This window comes from Manis pentadactyla, chromosome 13 (assembly GCF_030020395.1).
Source record: "Manis pentadactyla isolate mManPen7 chromosome 13, mManPen7.hap1, whole genome shotgun sequence".
In the NCBI taxonomy this organism is placed as follows: Eukaryota; Metazoa; Chordata; class Mammalia; order Pholidota; family Manidae; genus Manis; species Manis pentadactyla.
In genome coordinates, this window is record NC_080031.1 from 62,605,006 (window position 1) to 62,627,844 (window position 22,839).

Consider the following 22,839-nt stretch of genomic DNA (forward strand, 5'->3'; position numbering starts at 1 on the left):
GCAATCACAAAAATAAAAATATGAACTATCATATAATGTACATAAAACATGGAGAAAGGGGAGTAAAAATCTAGTGCTTTTAGAACGTATTTGAACTTAAACAACCATCAACTTAAGATAGAATACTAAATACTTATGGAATTTTTCTGTGAATCTCATGGTAACCACAAACCAAAAATATTTAACAGATATAAAAAATAAAGAGAAATGAATCTAAGCATGACACTAAAGAGTCACCAATTACAAGGAAATAGAACAAGAAAAGAAGAAAGTAGCAGAGAAGAACTATAAAAAACAACCAGGATACAGTTACCAAAATGGCAATGAGTACATACCTACCAATAATTACTCTTAAATGTAAATGGTCTAAATGCTCCAATCAAAAAAGATATGGTGATTGAATGGATTTTTTTAAAAAGAAGACTTATTTATATGCTACCTACAAAGCTCACTTCAGACCTAAAGACACATACAGACTGAAAGTAAAGGGATAGAGAAAGATATTGCATGTAAATGGAAGTGAAAAAAAAGACTGGAGTAGCAATATAGACAGCAAATAGGCTTTAAAACAAAGACTGTAACAAGAGACAAAGAAAGGCATTACACAGTGATAAAGAGATAATCCAGTAAAGAAGATATAACAATTATAAATACTATGTACCCAATAGAATTTATAAAATAAGTATTAACTGACATTAAGGGAGAAAATGACAGTAACACAACAGAAGGGGACTTTAACATTCCATGTATGTCAATGGATAGATCATCCAGACAGAAAATCAGTATGGAAACAGTGGCTATGAACAACTGTCCAAACTGTAAAAGACCAGACCAGATGGCTTTAACAAATATATACAGAACATTCTATCCAAAACTGGCAGAATACACATTCTTTTCAAGTGCACATTCTTCAGGATAGATCACATGTTAGGCCACAAAACAACTCAATAAATTAAAGGAGACAGAAATTGTATCAAGCATCTTCTCCAACAAGAGTATAAAACTACAAATCAATTACAAGGTAAAAATGAAAAAGCACAAACACATAGAGGCTAAACAACATGCTACTTAAGAAAAACAAAAACATCAAAGAGAAAATCAAAAAATTACCTGGAGATGAATGAAATAGAAACAAACAGTTGAAAATCTTTGGAACACAGCAAAAGCAGTTTTAAGAGGGAAGGCTACAGCAATATAGGCCCTACTCAAGGAACAAGAAAAATCTCATGTAAACAACTGGATCTTAACTCTAAAAGAACTAGAAAAAGAAGAAAAAACAAAGGCCAAAGTTAGTAGAAGGAAAAATATAGATCCGAGCTGAAATACATGAAATAGAGACTAAAACAATAGGAAAATGTCAGTGAAATTGACAAAGCTGGTTCTCTGAAAAGATAAACAAAATTCATGAACCTTTAGCTAGGCTCACAAGAAAAAAAGAAAAAGGATTCAAATAAATAAAATCAGAATTGAGAGAGGAAATTATAGCCCATACTACAGAAATACAAAGAAGCATCAGATACTATACAGACAATTATAGGCCAAGAAATGGTGCAGTCCAGAGGAAATGGATAAATTCTAGGAACATACAATCTTCCAAGACTGAACCAGGAAGAAACAGAAAATCTGAACAAACCAATTACTAGTACTGAAACTGAATTGGTAATCAAAAAACTCCCAATAAACAAAAGTTATGTAACAGCTGGCTTTGCAGGTGAATTCTACCAAACATTTAAAGGACTAAATCCATCCTTCTCAAATGCTGACAAAAAATTCATTCTACAATTCATTCTAGATAAGAAAGCCAGAAAAAGACACTACTAAAAGAGAGAAAGAAAATCACAGCACAATATCCTTAATGAACATAGATGTAAAAATCTTCAACAAAATATTACCAAACCAAATTCAAAAATACCAAACCAAATAGAATAAAATACTAGGAACTCTAAAAGGATCATTCCCCATGACCAAGTGAAATTTTTTTTCCCAGGGATGCAAGGATGATTCACTATCCAAAAATCAATATCATACACCACATTAAGAAAAGGAAGGATAAAAACTATATGACTATCTCAAGAGATGCAGAAAAAATGTTGACAAAATGCAGCATCCGTTCATGATAAAAACTCTCAACAAAGTGGGTATAGAGGGAACATACCTCAACATAATAAAGGCCATATATGACAAATCCACAGCTAACATACTCAACAGTGAAAAGCTAAAAGCTTCCCTCTAAGATCAGCAACAAGACAAGGATGTCCACTCTCAACAGTTTTATTCAACATAATACTAGACATCCTAGTCACAACAATTTGATAAGAAAAGAAGTAAAAGGCATCCAAATTGGTAAGAAATTGTCACTATTTGCAGATGACATCATCCTATATGTAGAAAACCCTAAAGACTTCAACGAAAAACTACTAAAACCAATAAATTCAGTAAAGTTGCAGGATACAAAATTAATACACAGAAATCTGTTGCATTTCTACATACAAACAATGAACTAGCAGAAAGAGAAATTAAGAAAATAATCCCATTTATAATTGCATGAAATAGAATAAAATATTAGGAATAAATTTAACCAAGGAAGTGAAAGACCAATACTCTGAAAATTCTAAGACAGAGATGTAAGTAATTGAAGATGACACAATAAATGGAAAGATAACATGCTCATTGTTTTGAAGAATTAATATTATTAAAATGGCCGTACTGCCAAGAGCAATCTATAGATTCAATGCAAGTTTATCAAAATGCCAATGGCATTTTTCATTGAACTAGAGCAAATAATCCTAAAATTTGTGTGGAACCACAAAAGACCGTGAATAGCCAAAGACATTCTGAGAAAGAACAAAAGTGGGGGGCTATCATGCTTCCATACTTCCAGCTCTAGTACAAAGGTACAGTACTCAAAACAGTATGGTACTGGTATAAGAACAGACTCACATATCAATGGAACAGAACAGAGAGCCCAGAAACAAACCTATGCATACATGATCAATTAATACATGATGATTAGGGAGCCACGAATATATAATGGGGAAAAAACAAGTCTCTTCAAAAGACAGGCTCTTCAATAACTGGTGTTGGGAAAATTGAACAACTACTTACAAGAGAATGAAACTGGATTACTGTCTAACTCCATACACAAAAGTAAACTCAAAATGGATTAAAGACCAAAATATAAGACCTGAAAACTCCTAAAAGAAATCATAAGCAGTAAACTCTTGGACGCAGCCTTATAAAATTATTTTGGAGATGCCTTTTCAGGAAAGGAAAACAAAAGCATTAAACAAGTACAACTACATTGAACTAAAATGCTCTGCAAAGCAAAAAAAATTGTCAACAAAATAAATAGACATCTTACTAAATGGAAGAATATATTTGCAAATGATATATCCAATAAGGGGTTATATCCAAAATATACAAACAACTCATACAACTCAACACCAAAAAAACAAATAATCCAATAAAAAATGTGCAGAGGACCTGAACTGACACTTTTTCAAAGATGCACACGTAGCCAACAGACACATGAAAAGATGCTTAACATCGGTAATCATCAGGGAAATGCAGATCAACACCACCATGAGCTATCACCTAACACCAGTCAGAGTAGCTAGTATCAAACAAGAAATAACAAGTGTTGAAGAGGATGTGGAGTAAAGGGAATTCTCATACACTGCTGGTGGGAATATAAACAGGTGCAGTCACTATGGAAAACAGTATGGAGGTTTCTTATAAAATTACAAAAAGAAATACCATACAATCAAGTAATTTCATTTCTGGGTATTTGCCCAATGCAAACAGAAATGCTAATTCAAAAAAATATATGCACCCCTGCATTTATTGCATGTTTAAGGCATTATTTACAGTAGCTAAGCTATGGAAGCAACCTAAGTGTCCATCAATGGATAAATGGATAAAATAGATGTGGTGTATACACCATGGAATATTACTCAGCCATAAAAACAAATGAAATCTTGTCATTTGCAACAAATTGGATTGATGTACAGAATATAGGCTGAATAAACAGAAAGACAAATACTGTATGATTTCACTTATGTGTGGAGTCTGAAAATCAAAACAAACAAGTGAACAAAGAAAAAACCAAATAGACTCATGAACAGAGAATAAACTTTTGCAATAGGAGAAGGGTATGAAGGGATGGGAAAAAAATAGGTGAAGGGGATTAAAAAGTTAGAAACTTCCAATTATAAAATAAGTAAGTCACAGGGATGAACAAAAGATTTTAAAAATGGAAAAAAATAGCCCATATCAATAAGAAGTCATGGGAAAAAATTAGCTGTATTAAAATAAAAAGAGCTAGATTATCCAGTCAAATAGGCTGCTACCAAGTACATGGACTCCTGGAATGTGTAGAACTAATGCTCCAAGGATTAGATAAGCTTAGACTAAACATCAAAACATTCTGAATCAATTCCTGATAGTTTTAACCCACCTTAATTTATTGATTTTATAGGAAGGAAGGAGTTTAAAAATCTGTAACTTCATCAATCTTGACAACATGTTCTCGATGTTGTCTTAGTTGTCCAAAAAACTAGTAAGAGTCATCAAGGGCTATTTCATGTTAAGCCCCTTTAAGTCCAACTCCTGCTGCCTCTTGCAATTTCATGCCACATCATAGAGGCTCAGCCTTCTAGAATTCTCCATAAGGTACTTCATTTTAATGCTAGCCAGTTCATCAGATCAAATCAGAGGTTTTAGAAGTTGTACATACTTTGATATATCACATATATCCCAGAAACGTAAAACTGGACCTTTCTTTGTTACTTGGTTACATCACCATATGGTTCAAGTGTCAAGTAGAAAGATAGACATGAGCAGCTGGGGAAGGGGAATATTAGGTTCAAAAACTGCCCAAACTGCCCAGGTAGGGGTCCCACATGAAGAGGACAAAAGCTTCGCAGGGAGGTAACTTCCTACCTATGGGGACCAGGCCAAAACAGTCCCAACTGGTCCCAATGCAGGCACAATGAACAAAACTAAGAATCGCTCAAACCATACCCCCTCATAATCTCATTAAAATACAATTGCGGTTTTGCTCTTCCTCCTCCTCCTCCTGGGCTTTTCTGTGTGCATTCTGGGGAAAAGACATGTGCACCAAGAGGAATGGGTATACAACTAACTAGAGCTGTCAATCAAAAGACCTCACCCTGTCAATCAAAGAAGTGCCTCCCAGTTAGGACCTGATAAAGAGACCCTCCCCTAAAAGTTCATGCCTTTGTCTACCTGACTCTGGCCCCCTCCTCCTTGGAGTGTCTTCAAATAAAACTTTCACTCTGCTTTGCTATTGTGTCTCTGCTTTTCAATTCCTTGTTGCTGCAGGGACAAGAACTGAGGAGAATGACTTCAACCTGTAACACAAGTACACTATAAAGTTTTCTACATAACATAGTATGTATACAATTCACCATGTGCCTATTTCAAAACCAAGGGCAGAATGTTAAGTTTCCTGGATGTCTTCAATTTTTTAGCACATTTCCTTCTTATTCAAAAAATGTAACTCTTGGGAGGCCACTTCTTACCGTTTCTAGGGAACTATCCACATAAGAATACCTCTGTATTCTTGGCCAGGCTAAGTAATTTCAGGCAGCTGTAACAAAGTCTTGATGCAGTTGGAGCCGACTCAGACAGAAGATGCCAGATGGCCCAGAGTAACAATTGCTTAGGACTGGGGAACAAGGCCATCCAAGAATTTCCATATTAATGCAGAAGAGGTAGCTATTATTGCTGGTGGGGGTGGGGGTGGGGTTAGGGTGGGGGGGGTGTCAGGATTTTGAGGCAAATTTAAGAATCTCTACAGCTATGCTATTAAACATTTTGCAGTAAATTGCTACCCTAAGGGTAAATTTATATTATTAATTAGATTAGCATGTATGTAGTGTTGGAGTTGCCAGTACTTGTGTGTGACTATCTGTTTACAAGGATGGGGAGCACTACCTAATTCAAGTACTATGGACCAACTGCCAGTATCTCTAAGATTCTATCAGAAACACACGCATTGAAAAGTTGCTAGGAATCCTCACTTCACGCAGCTTGATATTTATTAAATGACTAAAAATGAGATGGTCATAAGCCCAATTAGCTCATGTATAAGCTGTGAAACAAAAGCTCTTTGCCCCTACAGGTTAGTTTTTATGTAGACATTAAGTTAATATTTTACAAAGTTATATTCATGTTACCTTGATATGTCAACTAAGAATCAACTATATGAGCTAAAACTGAGAATCATTCTTCCATCATTCAATAGATTCACTTACTCACTGAACCAGTATTTATTGAGCACTCTCTTAGGTGCTAGAGGAAAAGCAATAAAAAGGATTGACAATTCCCTTTGAAGTTATGGAGTCTGCCTTCTAGGAGATTTGTTTTAGATAAAATCAAGGTGTCAGATTTGTAGATGTATTAACTCCATTTATATCCACTTCAAGGTTTCTGTGTGTGGCTTCACAAACAGAACTACTCAATCTTCTACACTTATAACCATTTCCTCTTATATTTTTAAGTCATACCTCCTGACACTTACAGTTCAGGGATTTCCAGACAGCTAAAGTAGCAGTACTAAATTCTGTGGGAAAAAGTATTTGCATATTCTCAGACTTCGCTTACTCCCTTTGTCTTTAGCTTTTGGAACAACTAATTATTCCCAAAAAATGTCTTCACTTAGCCTCCAGGATCTTAGTCTTGGTTCTATTCTGATAAACAGATACCTGCAGAAGTTTAATTGTTGCTTTCTTCATATCTTCCTAACCTTTAAATATTGTGGTGATCAACTTTCTAGTCCTGGAACTTTCTTCTATCTAGCTCATTTACTAGTATTATCATTTAGTATCACTTGTTTAGTATCATCTACTTGCTGAGGACTTTCAGATACCAATCTACCCTAAACCTACGTCCATCTGTACTTTCATGTCTACTGGGCATCTTAAACTTAAAACATGACCAAAACTCCACTCCAAGGCATTTTGCTTCCTGTTTCCTCCTGCTATATTCCTCCCAAGATAATACATGGTTTGCTCACTCACTGCCCTCAGATCTCTAAACAAATGTCACCTTCTCCAGGAGGCCTGCCCAGATTGTCCTATATAAAATAAACCCCATCCTCACTCATCCCTGGTTTTACTCCCATCCTTCTTACCTGAGTTTATACTTCTCCAAACCATTTAACATCAACTGACACATTATATATGTACATGCTTCTTGCCTGTTTTCCCACAACTAAAATGTAAGCTCCTTAAAGGTGGGGTCTCTGTTTCCTGCTATATTATTAGGGTGTAGAACAATGCCCACCAAGTAGTTGGAACTCACTAAACATTTGTCAAATCAATGACTGCATTTGTAAGTAATCTCTGTAATGCTCTATCTACCCATCCATCCATCTAGTTCCTGCAATTTGTACACTAATTTGGGATTTAAATGCTAATTTTCAAGGGCAGTATCAGAGCACTCTTTGGGAATCACAGATTTTCCAGACTAGGACCACTCTAGGAGACTCTGAAAGATGATGTAGTCCCACTTGTTCTATAGAGCATGGCTCAGAAAGAAAAAGAGTTTCACTAAGGATATACAAGTCAGATGAGGCAAAACCATTGCTGGTGTCCATGTTTCACGCCTCTTCAACCAGGCTCTCCAACCAAATCCTGACCCAGCTTGGTTCTGAGTCAAACCCTTCCTTGACTGCCCACAGCAGCCCAATTCTTCCTGGCATTATTTTTAAATCCCCTTGATAAAGATTACACACAGACAGAAAGAGAGAGTAAACCAATTTTATAAATAAAACTGTCCTACATGAAACATTTGAGGGGAGGGAAAAGGAGATACCTAAATCTGAATCAAATTCTCAATACCTAAAACCTAAAACTCAATTTTATTTGTAAAATGCCCATTTTAAAACAAAGCAACATCTTAGGAATCAAGAAACACAGATTTAAAATCCCCTAATAAACAATTACACTTTCAGAGATGGTGGGGGGGGGAAGATCCACGCAGGTAGGTTAGGGAGAAATAACCATATGAATAGAGCAAATAGCTTAGAAAAAGGATTAAGATATTTCTTCACCCTGATGAAATTCTTCACCCTGATGATGTAGGTGCTAAAGCAGATAAAATTAATTCAGTTTTAACACAAGATCTGACCTAAGATTCTATCCTATTGAGAATATATAAAGAAGTGTGAGTTCTATAAGAGGCAGGAAGGCATAATATCTAACACACTCCCTAATAGGTTTAAGAACTTAACTGTTATTTAACTTCTACAGGCCTCAAATTGTTGATCTGTAAAATAGGATTGAATAGTAATTTATGGCATATAATTGTTTTAAGAATTAAATTAGACATAAATTTGAATGATTTACATACTATGTGGATTATAGTTAAGCATTCATAACGTTGTAGAATGATACTCGGAAAATTTAACTAACTGGACTATATACAAATAATTCCTAAACATATTTTAAAGTAATGTTTGCAAAGAATAATCTATAACTTACCAAGATCATGTTTGTGGCTGATGATTTGTGGACTTTTTCTGACACTTGGGGCACTTTATCAAATGTGAAATTTTCCACTTATCATTTTAATCAATTCTCTGTACTGACAAACTGAAACTATTTCCCACACAATAATACAGTCATAACCATAAAGAGCCTACTCTGGTTTCCAAAACAATGCTAATTTCAGCATATAAAAGTTGTCTATCCATAAAACCAACCCTGAGTATCTCAAAACATTTCTTTTATCATGAAGATTTAAAAAAGAAGATGAAGACCCAGTATTTGATTGTCTAAAGGTCTGGAGGTACGCGTAGAATGAACAAAACTGATCAATGAGATGAGAGAGGAGTCAGGGACAGATTGCAAAGGGGCTACTTGGGAATCTGGTCATAACCACATACCTACAGGAGTTCTTTTAGAGCTCCACTACTGCCAGATCAGTATTACCGTCCACATGTCCTTTCATGTAAGACATTTAACAAAGCTCCAACTCTTTCCTGAAGTCACTTATTTTAATCCATAAGTCAAATATTCACTGAGTGCCTAACCTTGTGCCTGCCACTGGGCGAGATGCTGGAGAAGCATCCTCTGCCCTCCTGGAGCTTATGTACTAGTGTGGGAGACTGATCAGGAGGAAACAGGTCAACAACTCCTTGGGCAGATACCACAAAGAAGCAGCAGCATAAAATATATCAGCAGGCCATATATTCTTTTTCTCATAGTGGATTTTATTTACACTGCCAGTTATCCAAAACAGCCTCATCTTCAGCAAAGTCAAACTGGTCTGAGGTGATGGCAGAAACTTACACAGAGTGTAATGCAGCTAACAATTCACTCCAAGCGCGACTCTTGGTTTATTCCTGCCATACAGTGGGTGTGAAATGTGTGTATTGGGAAGAGAGGGGCAACTAGGGAGGGGCAGCAGGAAGAGAGAAGAAAAGAAAAAGGGAAGAGAAAACAGAGCTAAAATTCTGACATCAGTTAAGAAGGTCATTTTCTCCGTCCTTCAGACTTCAGATTTTCTAGACTGGTACCACTAGCCTCTGAGTAATTAGAGACCATTTGACTAATAATATACAGACATTGCTTAGTTTACCAACACATATTTGCCCTTTTTCTCTAGTTTTTTTCAAAAGGCACTCTCCAACTTTTGTTCTTATAGAATATACTTTTAATATTTTCTTTTGAGGGTTAAAGATAGACCTATTCTCCTCTACAATTATATGTTCATATATCATTTTTATGACATTTTCACCCAGTTACCTACCTTGTAACAAAGTAGGATATTTAAAAGAGCAGCACGGAACTGGCATAGTGCACATACTTCCCTGATGTCAGTGCCATTTCTGAAGTTGAAACTCTTGGGTCATTCCTTCCTGACTTAGATTAAATACCCACACCTAATTTCTATCACTTCCAAAGTGCCAAGGGAAAAATACAGAAATCTTTTCTAAGAAAATCCTTCTTTCCAAGATTCAGGTGCTTTTGAGCCACAAACTCTGAAACAGTCATCTTCCCCTCATCCAACCAATACTTCTAAACTCTGAGGACGAACGTACACTTAAAAAGTCCCACCTGGATACAACCCTTACCTGCATTTCTTGACAAAAGGAAGCCAATGGCCCAAAGAGAATCTGACATTGCTCGTCAGCAGTGTATGTCATCTCTGGCAACTTGGAGGGAACCATCACAGAATTGACACTCTGGGGATTTGTCTGTAGCAAGCAGTTACTGGCTTTTGACCTGGCAATATGCAGATATGTGTAAAATTTTGAATTTAGTGTAAAAAGCTGTTATAATTCATTAGCAGTGGCAACCAGAAACATTTTTATATTAAAAATATATTCTTACTTATAAGCTAATTTGATGAATGCTCATAGAAACTATTCCACATATGAGAATCATTTATTTACAATTATTGAAGATAACCCTAATGATAATAATAATGTTAAAGTTAACAGGTTTGGGGATTTATAAAGACCTTTCATACAGATTAACTCAACTGATCTACATAACACTGTGAGACAGTTACTAATAATACACATTGGTAAGATGAAGAAGATTAAACTCAGAGAGGAACCTGCCCAAGAGTAACATGTGAAGGTGAGCAATCAACAATATTCAGGGATTTAAAGAATCTGTGGAATGTATTCATGAGTGAATATCAGTAGAATGGATATTTTTAAACTTGACATTGTAATACAACTTCTATTTATGAGGTGGTATTTGTTTTTGTAAAAGTTCTGATTCATCTGGAGGCAGCCACACAAATCAGCATGTTCCTTAGGAACCCATTAGGGCCTCCTGTAGGGCTACGGTTGCAGTGAAGTGATGTGTTCAAAATATCATACGCATTAAGTACTAGAGTATATGAAGAGCATGTACAAAATATATACCAGAGCAGAGTTATGGTAACATAATAAACATTATATTTTACCGGACTTTAATATTCACTCAACAGTAAAAATAGGCTTGCCAATTTAAATAGTATAGAGAAATGAATAAAACTTATCTGTGTAGGGAATTATTAGCTAGCTAGGTGTCCCTGTATTTCTTACTTAAGACTTCGGGATACTTTCAGCGTCTCTCACTCGCTAACTACTTTACATACACTTACTGTTTCAGCTGCTCCTTCTATTACCAAAAAAAAATAAGGAAGGAACGAAGGCATTAAGATGAAAATCAGTACAATAATCATATTTTTCCTTTTCTTCCCAACTAGACAGAAACTATTATCACTGCTGGAAGTGGGATAGATGAGAATTCAGGACTGTGAAAACTATGCATTAATGAGAAAAGATTCCGAGTGTATGAGCATCAGAATGGAGAGCTGGAGCTTTTATTGAAGGGTTTCTTGGGGATAAACAACAAATGCTCTGAATGAGGAGCAATGAGGTTTCCACTGGGATATTCTGAAGAGGAAATTAAAAGTACTGTGACAGATTTATTTTTTCACCATTATAAGAATTTTTCACCCTTAAAACTCATCTTGCCCATCCTGTCGTTTGAACATATGGAAACTGAGAAGCAAATGGATTAAGAAATGTGTCCCAATTCACATGATGACTCAGCAGAAGACCCTGGATTGCAACCAAATGCCTTGATTCCTCCTCGAGGGCCCCTTCTGCTCTGCCGTCCCTGGTTGGTAGAGGAAGCAGGCACGTGTACACGTTCACAACGCAACAAAAGTGACCTTGGTACCTTAGGAATCTTTCCAAATCTTCCTTGCTACATCGGGACCATGAAACATCACCAAGATTTTGTCCTTTAATCCATTCACCAGACATGATATGAAGACCATCAGCACATGACGGGTGGTCATTGTCATGATTAATGCCCATGCTGATTCAGCACAACATTAAAATAAAAAAATACATTAGATAATTGTTTAACATTTTACAACTGTGATTAAGTAACAGCCAAAAATATCTTCAAATAATGGGAGAGAAATAAGTTTAAAAGGTCAAAACAAAATTAGACCAGATTGATTTACTTTCAAAATTGAGTTATCTCGATTAAAGGTAAATATTTTTACTTAGTATAAAATATTTTCCCATTCAATCTAGTAAATAACATGTTAGGTCACTATTATCAAAATGATCTATATATTTTTTTCTCAGTAGTATGTCTAAAACACATAGAAATAGGGAGTTTCTATTCAACCACTGTAGATTCTTGCTCTTGCCTGGAGACTCTTTATTCAACCTTTTGTCATATCTGAAATCATATTAAACTATTAATTTTGCCCACCTGCTTCGCAAGACCGTCTTCTTCCACTTACAATAAAAAGTGTCCCTTGGGAAACCTTCACATTCTTGGCCATCTTTGTGTTTTCTAGTGAATCTTGAATCTCTTGCTTTAACTTGGAACTTTATTCTAAAAATCTGACTTATCTCTAAATGGATGTACTCCACACGGATGCACTAAGGCTAAAACTGTCCTCATGCTTTTCTCTTTCAACCTCTATTCGCTCCTGTATTCTCTTGCTCTCTTTTTTAATGCCTTTGCTAGCCATCTGCCAAATCAAGAATCTTGAGGCCATCTTTATCCTTTCTTCTCCCAAATGATCACCCAGGCTATTTTATTTATTAAGTGTTAGGGGCAAGCCTTACAAATTCTACTTTCTAATTATTTCTCTCAATTGTCATCTCCTTTCAATTCCTTTTATTATTATTAAAGAGGATTATGAAATATTAGTCTTGACAATTGTTATGGCATTATGGGTCCTGTACCTGGAATCCTTCCCAACATCCTCCTCTCTTCTGCTACTATGCCACAGTGAGATCTACACGTGGACTGCTGTTCCTCTGCTTTTCCATTACCTACATGGTAACTTCCAGCTCTTTAACATGGTATATTGCCTCTTCATCTTCTTCCAAGTCATTTATTGCATTTTTCTTTTCAGCAATACCTAATAATTGGTATTCTTCCAAAAAGTATGTTTTTTCTTATTCTTTTGCAGTGAATTGTTATTTAGCATTTTCTATGTGTCATATGCCATACAAAGGGGTCTATAAGCTTGAGTTAAACCGTTTTTTGAGATAGAAACTATTATAGTGTCCATTTTGCTGATAAGTAACTTTCCCAAGGTTATACAGTGAGGAAGTAGAAAGTGGTAATGCTGAACTGAGGTGGCTGGCTCTGGAATCACGTGACTAACCATTATGCACCTTTGGCATCGATGAATTCCTTTTTCTCCCCCACCCCTCTCAAAGTGCCTCTCCTTCAATGTCTTTGCACAGATAAACTGTAATCTTCACGATTACTGTAGAATACTTTCATGAGATTTTCTTTCACTTCCTTCCACCTCACTTGTGTATACTTTTTGTCCCACCATAGGATTTTTTTGAACATTATAGCATTTTCTACAGTGTATTATATGTTTTCATTTCTGGTTAACTCTGCTATTTTTTGAGGATAGGGATGTCTCAAAATCCTGGCCTGTTCTCATGTCTCAAAAATCCTGGCATATTGGAATCTTAATCTATTAACCATGCTTAAAAGCGGAACCAATTTCATGTGGAATCACTACTATTTCAATAAAACTTTCATATAATCTCTTCTCAATTCTCATTAACAAGACCATTACATATCTGCTTTTGAGTGAGGGTTAATACTGAGAAGTACAAAGAGCAAAGCCTGGTTTTGTACATGCTTGGCAGCATAGCCAAGGGCTTCCTTTTCTCATTGTGTAATAAACTAGATTATTAATAAAATAGTCTTTCATAATAAAAAACTGTGAATAAGGAGAATATCCATCATGTATTTTAAAACACTATAAAAGAATTGTTATAGAAATTGCTAAGAGAAGTTACAATTAGGCTACCTATAGTTTCTCAAATCAAAATAAATTCAAGACTATTAAACTATATTTTCACTGAGGCAAATTAAGTATTTGAATAAAGACTATTGCATTTTGTTTCTGAAATCAGAAGATGATATGGATGGAATAAATTATTAGTTTATGAGTTAAGAATAATGAATTAAGAATTCACCATGCTTGCTAATTTTGAAGTCTATGAAAACTGTGGTCTAAATAAAACTAAAAATATATTGAACGTCATTTTTTGCTTTCAGTGCTAGAAAAATTCACTATATGATGAATCATATTTCTCTTTCCTATTCGAATTAATTAACATATTTTAATTAATGTCTTTCATGTTTGTATCAACACATATTAATAGAATGACTGGCAGAGAAAATAGGAGGATTAATGTTTTTCATGCTTTGACAATAAAAAGAAGAGATGGTATGGAATAGGTATGGATCAGTTCGGTTGCTGGATATAGAATTTAAGACATTGGAGTTACAAAGATTTGAATTCTGTATCTCTCCCTTATTCATTTGACTCGAGGCAAGTTAAACAATAATAAAGAAATAAACATGCCTCAGTTTCCTCATTTATTAAAGTATACTTTCCTGATTGGTCGTGCAGATTACTTGAAGATGATGTAAAATGCCTGGAATACAGTGGAAACCCATAATTATTCTTTTCACTGGGGTAGTAAATGAGGGAAATTTTATCTTACTCTCATTAGTCAAAAAACACAGAGATAAACATCATTAAAGTAATTTGCTATATTTGTTGACTTTGGTGAGAATTGTAGACTTCAGGAAAACCAAGTAAATAATAATAGCAAGAATTAATTTTGTTAGCCAAGTGTTGCAAATTGTAAAAAAATTTGCTACAATTGTAAGAAATTGTAAACCTGGCATAATATCATAGGTCACTAAAGATGCCTTAATGCATTTCTGACTGTGTAGTTCTGACGCAGTCCCAGCCAGCACCGCCGCCTCCCCTCCACGGGGGCCTCTGGCTGCAGCACACGGAGCTGGGAGACTCTGTGACGTCCACAGTCACTCGCCATGGGGAACGTGTTCAATTCTCCCTCAGAACGTGCTCAATTCTCCCATCTGTGGTGGTGCAGTCTTTCAAACCATACATAAATGGTATTATTTTTGAAAGGCAATTGGTCTTTCAGAAATAATAAAAATTCTTAAATAATGTGTCCATCTGAGAGAAGGAGAGTGCCTGCTTCCAAGATTTGGACATTTTCCAAAGTAGTGTGATATGACTTTCCAAATTGGGAAGATTACAACTTCTCATCCAGATGATCTTTTTCCCTTTGGGATCCTGATTGTCATATAAGAAATTAGTTTATAGCCATGGAGAGATTTGGTGATTCAAGCATTGTTTTACCATTAACTGTATTTTTCCTACAGCTATTTATCTCATAACAGAAAAGATTATCATTAAATTGGCACAGGGATTGTGTACCAAACATCTGGAACTATCAGCAGACATTGCTTAGTACTGATTCTATTGTTTGATATGAAACAATTAATTGTGAACCGTTATCTGCACCAGTCACTATATTAATCATTTATGATGATGATATCATTTAATCTTCAAAATATCCCCTTAATATTTCTATTCTCATGATTTCTGCTTCACTGTTGAGGTAAGTGTTAAGATCAATGGCAGAGCCAGTCTGGTGGTCAAGCAGAGAGACCTCTAATCCACCAAGCTATAGTGCTTCTTCTGAATCAAAACTCTCCATTTATGCATATAATTAACTGTGTTTGAATAATTTTAATAGTCTCCCCTCTGTTAGCAGAAATGCACGTCTCCATTGGTAGTCCCATAATCAAGTCATACACGTTGTACAGAAAGTGTTCTCAAAGTAGGACATTAGCAACACCTCTCCTCATACTGCACAACTGAGCTACATTTTAATAATCTCAGTTTAAATTCATTTTGAAAAGAGCCTTGGGCAAGTAAACTCTCCACTAACATTGTACATGGTTGTCAAGTCAACTGAAAAAATATTTTTATCTTATAAAACTTCTCAACTTGTTTAAAAGTCCCTGCCAGGAAGTTTTGTGATATCCTGCGGAAAGCTGGAGAAGCATTTGGATTTTGAAGATGGTCCCTTTTGATGTTTAAAGAGTTAGAGAAGAGAACATTTATGAATTCACACACATTTTTTGGATAATTTGGAAAGGATCAGATGTGTAAACAGTAATACTTTAAAGAGCAAACTTTTTTGTGCTAAATACATTAAGTGTTTTGTCATGATAAATTATTTCCCACTAAAAGCCACATATTATATGGAAAAATTTATTTTAAAAAAAGAAACAAACTATCACAATGTTTAACTGGAAGTGGATTACATTTCCACAAAATGAAACTTAATTTCATACAGTTCAGTGGCTAGATCTGAGCTGATGGGATTTCAGTGCTGTGTGCTCATGGGAAAAAAGCCCACCATTAAGAAACACAAAATATTTTCATTACTTTTTATATTTTAAATCACTTAAATCATTTCAATTTGCATAAAACAATTAAATGTGTACTTCTATCAGCAAGTCAGAAGGCAGTTTAAAGCAAGTGAGCAACAAGGTAAAGATATCAGAGGTTAAAAAAAAATTAGAGGTATAAAAAGAGAGATGCCTTTTGACTTTGCTGTGCGTTATATGACGGTTTATCTAGCAATTCAACGAACAGTTGTTGAGAAGCCACACTGTGGTGGGTTCCATACTGAGCTGGGGTCATGAAATGAGTAAGATCTACTTCCTATCCCCAAGGGGTTTATTATCTACCATCCTTTGCCCTCCAGGAGCTAACAGATGCCTGCATCCTGTTAGCTCTAAATTCCTAAAAGCATTTCTACAATCCCCCCTCCTCTTCTACCATTGTGACCAACGGAGTTGTCTTCATTTCTGCATGGTGCTAAGGTCTGCCTGACTGACCTCCTGCCCCTTAACTCTCTGCCTCATTAAACCATGCTTAAATTACTTTAGCTTCTCATGGAACATTAATACAAAATACTAATTTCCTAGGAAAAATGTTCTTTGGCAAGCAATGATGCCCAAAATGTGGATAACAGAACCATGTCCGTCAGAATCATGGGTCATGATGATGGTCGCTTAGGTAAAATGCAGATTTCTGGGCCTTACCCCAACCCTTGGAAAAAGACCATACAGAGACAGGGCCTAAGAAACTACACTTAAACACATTTTTCTAGATGATTTTATGCACTCAAAATTCTGAGAACCAGTGATCCACAAGATAAAATCCAAACTTTTTATCCTGTTTTTCAAAGGACCTGTAAACTGATTTCAATCTAATTTTCACTGGAATAGTGAGTTGCAGCCTATCATTTTGTATATTCCCTTCCTATCAGAATGCTTTCCTCAGTTTATCTGTATTTATAATTACAACCTCAATTTTATGACTTTTCTTCTTGCCTGAAGTCCTCTTCGATAAATTCTAGCATATATTTCTCATGATCCTTAACTTCTGAGCCCTTCAAATACAGGGCATTTAAGACATATCAGAAGAACTGCTTTCTATTTCTGGTGAATTTGAAGTATATATATATATATATAAAAACTATCACCATCTAGACTTTAAGTGTTCAGGTGATCAAGATCTGTTATATTTTCTTTTCAATTCCTTGTATTATTTAGTTCAATAATACTATTGTTATTATTCATGCATTCCATGTTATGTGTCAACCACAGTGCCATGCAATGATAGTATCGCCAATCTAATAATGGAAACTTGAGAGAGAAACTTCTCCTAATTTTAGGAATTAACAAAATAAGCACAGGGAGAATGACTTGCCCATAGTTCAGTCACCGAGTAATGGACGTGACAAGAACTCAAGCCTGCGTCTGGACTTCTCTACTGTGCTTTCTCCCTCACCGCCCACTGAGGAGTTTCTAACCTGAACCAAGGCACGTGAACTAAAGAAAGATACTTGTGACTTTTGCTACAGGGAATTCCAAAGAGTATACAATGCAGGGACAGTAAACTGGCATGTAGTCATTACCAACTTTAGTGGGTCAAGGGACATTAATTACAGGATAACTTACCTTGAACACTGTTAAGGAGCAATGGATTTCTAGAGGTAAGGAACAGAATAATTTTTTGTGTTTTTTTTGTCTATTATAGCAATCTATTATTATTTCATGGATTTTCCATCCTAACAGTCTTAGATGATGATGTATGCCTCTATCTTCACTTTTTACATCTTATTGTTGGTCTACTCTCCCTTTAGAATACATCCACTCTTTCTTATTATAGATGTACTGATACATGTCAATGAAAGACAAAAATTTTACTTCTAAAATCTCATCAAGCTGAGAGAGATTAGCTGAATTTATGTTTACTAGGATGCCTCTTGGGGCATATTCTAGCAACTTACTTAAGTAGCAGAATTATAGATTAAATGGGCCTATTGCAAAAACTGCTAGATTTGGCCTTTCCAAGTCTGTAACTTAAGGACTTCACATGAAGTAGGCAGGCTTGTAACTAGATTTAAAAGTAGAGTTATCATAACAGATATATAATTCAACTACTGTATTTCCACATAGTTTATTTTTATATAGGAATTAAAAATACTGTCATGTGCCAGGAAGGAAAACTATTTTGCCATATTTAAATTTACATAGTCATAAAACCATGTTTTCTTTTATTCAATCAAGGCAATTGCATTCCTTGAACCAAAATAATTCTTCATCCCCATTTCTGGAATTCAAAGTCCTTGTACTCTTGATCTCAAGATGACTGTCCAATAGATCAGTATTCATACAACAAATCCTTATTCATTTGTACAAGTTTGAGTGTCTATAATGGAAAATGCACTCAACTTTGTGCTGTGGAAGGAAAACTTGTGTTAGTATCCTATTTTCCTAGAGATTGCTGTTCAGTAGTGCACGTGTATGTGTGTATGTAAATATCAGTATAAATCAGTATATATTAGTAACAAAGTAACAAGTGATATTTACAACCATGCAAGGGAGCTAAAACAAGAAATACATTTCCAGCCAGGCTTTCAGATCTAATTTTACAAAAGTGATAGAATTTGTCTTGGCCATTTAATGGATAAGTAAAATTGGAAGAAGTAAAAGTCAGTAGGACAGGGAGCTGAGATAAAGAAAAATAATTAATAAAGACATAAAGTTTGAAAATTATAGATTGTTTGCTCTCATGAGAAGTGGATCTAGAGTTAGAAAGGTAGATAGGCACCACTCTAGAAAAGTCATCATCTAAGGCTAAGAAATCTGGAGTTCATTCATTAGGTAGCAAAGGGCGATAAAGATTTCTGAACTGAGGATCAGGACCACGATTCAGGAAGTTTTTTGCATCTGACTAGTATGTGAGCTAGATTAGAAAATGAGGTGCTAAGGCACGCAGGCCCGGAAAGCAGGTATTCCATCAGTCCAAGCCTGGAGGGCTACCAGAAAGGAGAATGGACAGATGCACCAGCCATTTCAGATGAAGAATGAATACCATTTGGCAACTGATTGTGGAAGGAAGCAAGGGGAGAAAGAGTTAAAGATGTTTCCTATGTCTCAGCTGAAGAACTGATAGCAATACTGATACCAGTAACAGAAAGGCAGATGTCCAACGCAGTGAGTTTATAACCTGGGGCTGACCTTGGTTCAGTCCAGGCACAATTTCCAGCAAAGCATGCAAGCAAATGCTATTGATTTCAAAGGTGATTAGTCACAAGGCACCTGCCTTCTTGGTTCTCTGGCAATATTTTAAACTTCAGCAGGTGCCCCAAATATTTATTGCCTTCAAGGAGCTAATTTTGCATATTTATTGCCTCATTAGCCTCTCAGTTCTGAAAAAAACTCCTGAATTGCCAACTTAGTGGAAAAGCCATGTCTCCATGCCAAAGCGGAGTAATATATTTTCCCCTAGTTCAATAGACAAAACAAAAATAAAAAACATAAGCATTTTAGGCCATATCCAAAATTGTTTCATGTTTTTATGATATGACTTATAATTTCCCCTAGCTTACGTAATTTTATCCACTCAACATCTCTATGAAGTAGGCAACAATCTAATTATCATGTGAGATTCTTTATCAGTGACTAAATTGTATGTGTTTAAGCAGTGTCTTTAACTTGTAAAAAATACAGAACTCCATGCTAGAATTTTTGTTTTCTTGACAGTTTGTACTGTAAGTTACGATAAACGAGCTGAAGTCAAATTACAAAACTGTATCATCTACTGACTTTAAACAGTTTTGTTCAGAACTTTATACACATATTAGTTCAAGAATATAACATATCTTGAAGGGTGCTTTTTATAATCAGGAAAAGAAAGTTGAACCATCAGATACTAAATGGTCAAAAAATAAATGCCGCTTTATTCATGTAAAACAGTGACCATTTCTCAAGTCCTCAAGACTATTTTTATTGGCTGCAGATTTTGTAAGTAATGGAGTTAAATTTAGCAAGTCAGAAAAGATGAGATGTTCAACCATTCTAGTAAGCAAAGGAACACTAATACAAATTAAATTATAATTTAAAATGGCTATACTCAAAGCTGGCAGAATGAGTTGAAACTCTATCCACAAGCAGACTTTCCTCAAGTTTGGGTCAATATTGCCCCACGGTCTCCACACACAGTGCAACACTTTATGCCCCTTTCAAAGACGTATGAGAAAATCTGCTTCCTCACACACTCCAACACTTCGCTTTCAGTTACACTGTTAGCAAACATCATTCAACAGCTGTTTACTGAGTACATTAAAAATGCAACATTAAATTACATCCAAGAGTAACAAAAAAACGAGACACAGCTCCTGTCCTCAAGCAGCACAATCTAATTAGAAATACTGATATCAAATAATCCTATAAATAAGGTAAGCCTGCAAGTGAAAAAAAATGAGGAATGAAAATTACATAGGACCTAGAATAGTATATATTAAGGGATTTAATTTAACCTACACATGGCATACTTCTTTGAAGAAATTATCTGAAAAAAGAGTAAGAGAAAATGAAGGAAAAGGGAAGGGTGTTTTTGCCAAGGGAAGTAAATGGGCTTTGTAACAGGAGTCACTGTGGATTCCTCTGTACAATTTATGTAATCTGATAGGTGAAAGTAGAATTCTTTGGTGTCTGATTGGGCATTCTATGAATGATACTACGGTATTTTTATATAAGACATGGAGACATCTCTTATCAGTTGTGTGGTTTATACCCTTTGCCATTTTTCTAACAGGGCTCTGACCATTTTGTGTACTGATTTGTAACAGCTCTTTTTATATTAAGGAAAATATTACTTGGTCATATAAGCTGCAAATACTTTGTAATTTATCATCTGACTGTTAGATTTTTGTTTCTTGTGTTGACATTTAATTTTGAGTCATTAGCTTCATGTCACTTTTCCTTAAATATTTCTAAATTTCATAACTAGAATCATAGACACTCCCTATGAAAAAAACTAAAAAAGAAGAAAAGTCAACAAAACAAAAAATCCCAAGGTACAGATTACTTCTGGTGTGTTCTGATGCAATGACTAAGATAGAGAATCAGATTCCTGTTACTTCTGTTACTGAATGATTCATTTCCTTCCCTTGATTACAGGGGCAGCTTTTATTATAGGCTATATTTCCACAGCTTTTCCTGCTTATAAATTGAATTGTTTTTACTCTCTTCCAGTGACTTCTTTGCTTATTCAAGCACCAGCACAAATTGCTTTGTTTACTATGAAATATATTAGTATCTGATAGAACTTACTCTCCTCCTCCCCATTTCTTCTTTTTAAAACAAGAAATTTCTTCTGTTGTTTTTTCCATGTGGACCCTAAGATCAGTATATCGAATTAAAAAAATTCTATTGGCATTTTTGGACAGCTTACAGTAAACTTATATGTAGATAACTGTCATTTTATAATATTGACTGCTCTCTTCCCAAACCAGGAAATGACTTTCCATTTATTTAAACCACTCTTATGACTCTCTGTTTGGTTATAAATTCTTCTTTTTATAAGTCTTGTACATTCCTTTGTAAGTATATTCCTAAGTATTTTGTCTTTTTTATTTTTATTTCATTTAATTTTTTTGCTACCTTTATTATAAATGGAATTTTTTCTTTACAGCTTACAAGTGGCTATTATTTATGAATTGGCAAGCCAAGATTTTATATAGTTTTGTAACAGGCCAATAAAAATTCTCTCATTATTCTAATAGGCTTTTTTTAGGAGATTGTGTTGAGGTTTCCAATTATACAACATGCTCATTTTGCTGTTTCTGTCTAGTTTTATTTTCATTTTAAAATTATGAAATATTTTCATGAAAACAAGTAAAGGTAATATGTTTATACCTACTATATAGGTGTGTTATCTCATCTAATATAACTTGAGTAATAAGTTATTAACCATTACACAAATGAGAAATTTGAACAAGACCAATTCTAAGATCCCTGTCAGACTTTTGTCAGACCTCATGCCTCTGCCTTCATCTTGAAAGTCCTACCTATGATATATCCGTCTTAATTTTTCCCCAGCATTGAGTTCTAGAAATGATCTGAACAAAGAAGATGTTCAATTTCATTTCTTATACATGGAGAAAACCAATTTCATTGTCACATTTTTTTGTTCCATTGGTCTGTGTATATCTGCATAAATGTCCAAATGTCTTAGTTACTATTGTTTCAAAATTGTACCTGACTACTATTAGGGAAGGAGTCCCACACTATTCTCCTCTCCCCCTTCTCTTCTTTGCTCCTACATTCAACATTCCTTCTCCAAGAATGTCGTGGCTTTTTGGCTATTTACACTTACATATAAATTTTGGAAATACTTACCAACTTTCATAAAAGAAACTGTCATGATATATTCATTGGAATTTTTATGAATTTACAACAGATCATTTACAACAGAATTGACATCTGTAGCATACTACATTTACCCATAAATAAGGTATTTTTTTGATATAGGCTTGATGTTATGAATTTTAGTAAGGGTATATGCTTTCCCATCTTTTGTTGGATTTATTCCTAAGTGCTTTTTGTGTTCTATTGA

At 35.0% G+C, this 22,839-nt stretch overlaps 1 protein-coding gene across 1 annotated transcript in view; it reads right to left on the bottom strand.

Annotated features, from left to right (window-relative positions):
- Positions 1 to 22,839, bottom strand: part of ADAMTS19 (ADAM metallopeptidase with thrombospondin type 1 motif 19) — a 257,477-nt gene that overhangs the window by 101,010 nt on the left and 133,628 nt on the right. The window contains exons 9-10 of the mRNA XM_036902596.2: positions 11,712 to 11,852; positions 10,103 to 10,253 (exon numbers count right to left, since the gene is read on the bottom strand). Of these exons, the coding sequence (XP_036758491.2) occupies positions 10,103 to 10,253; positions 11,712 to 11,852 (292 nt within the window). The remainder of the gene's footprint in view (positions 1 to 10,102; positions 10,254 to 11,711; positions 11,853 to 22,839) is intronic.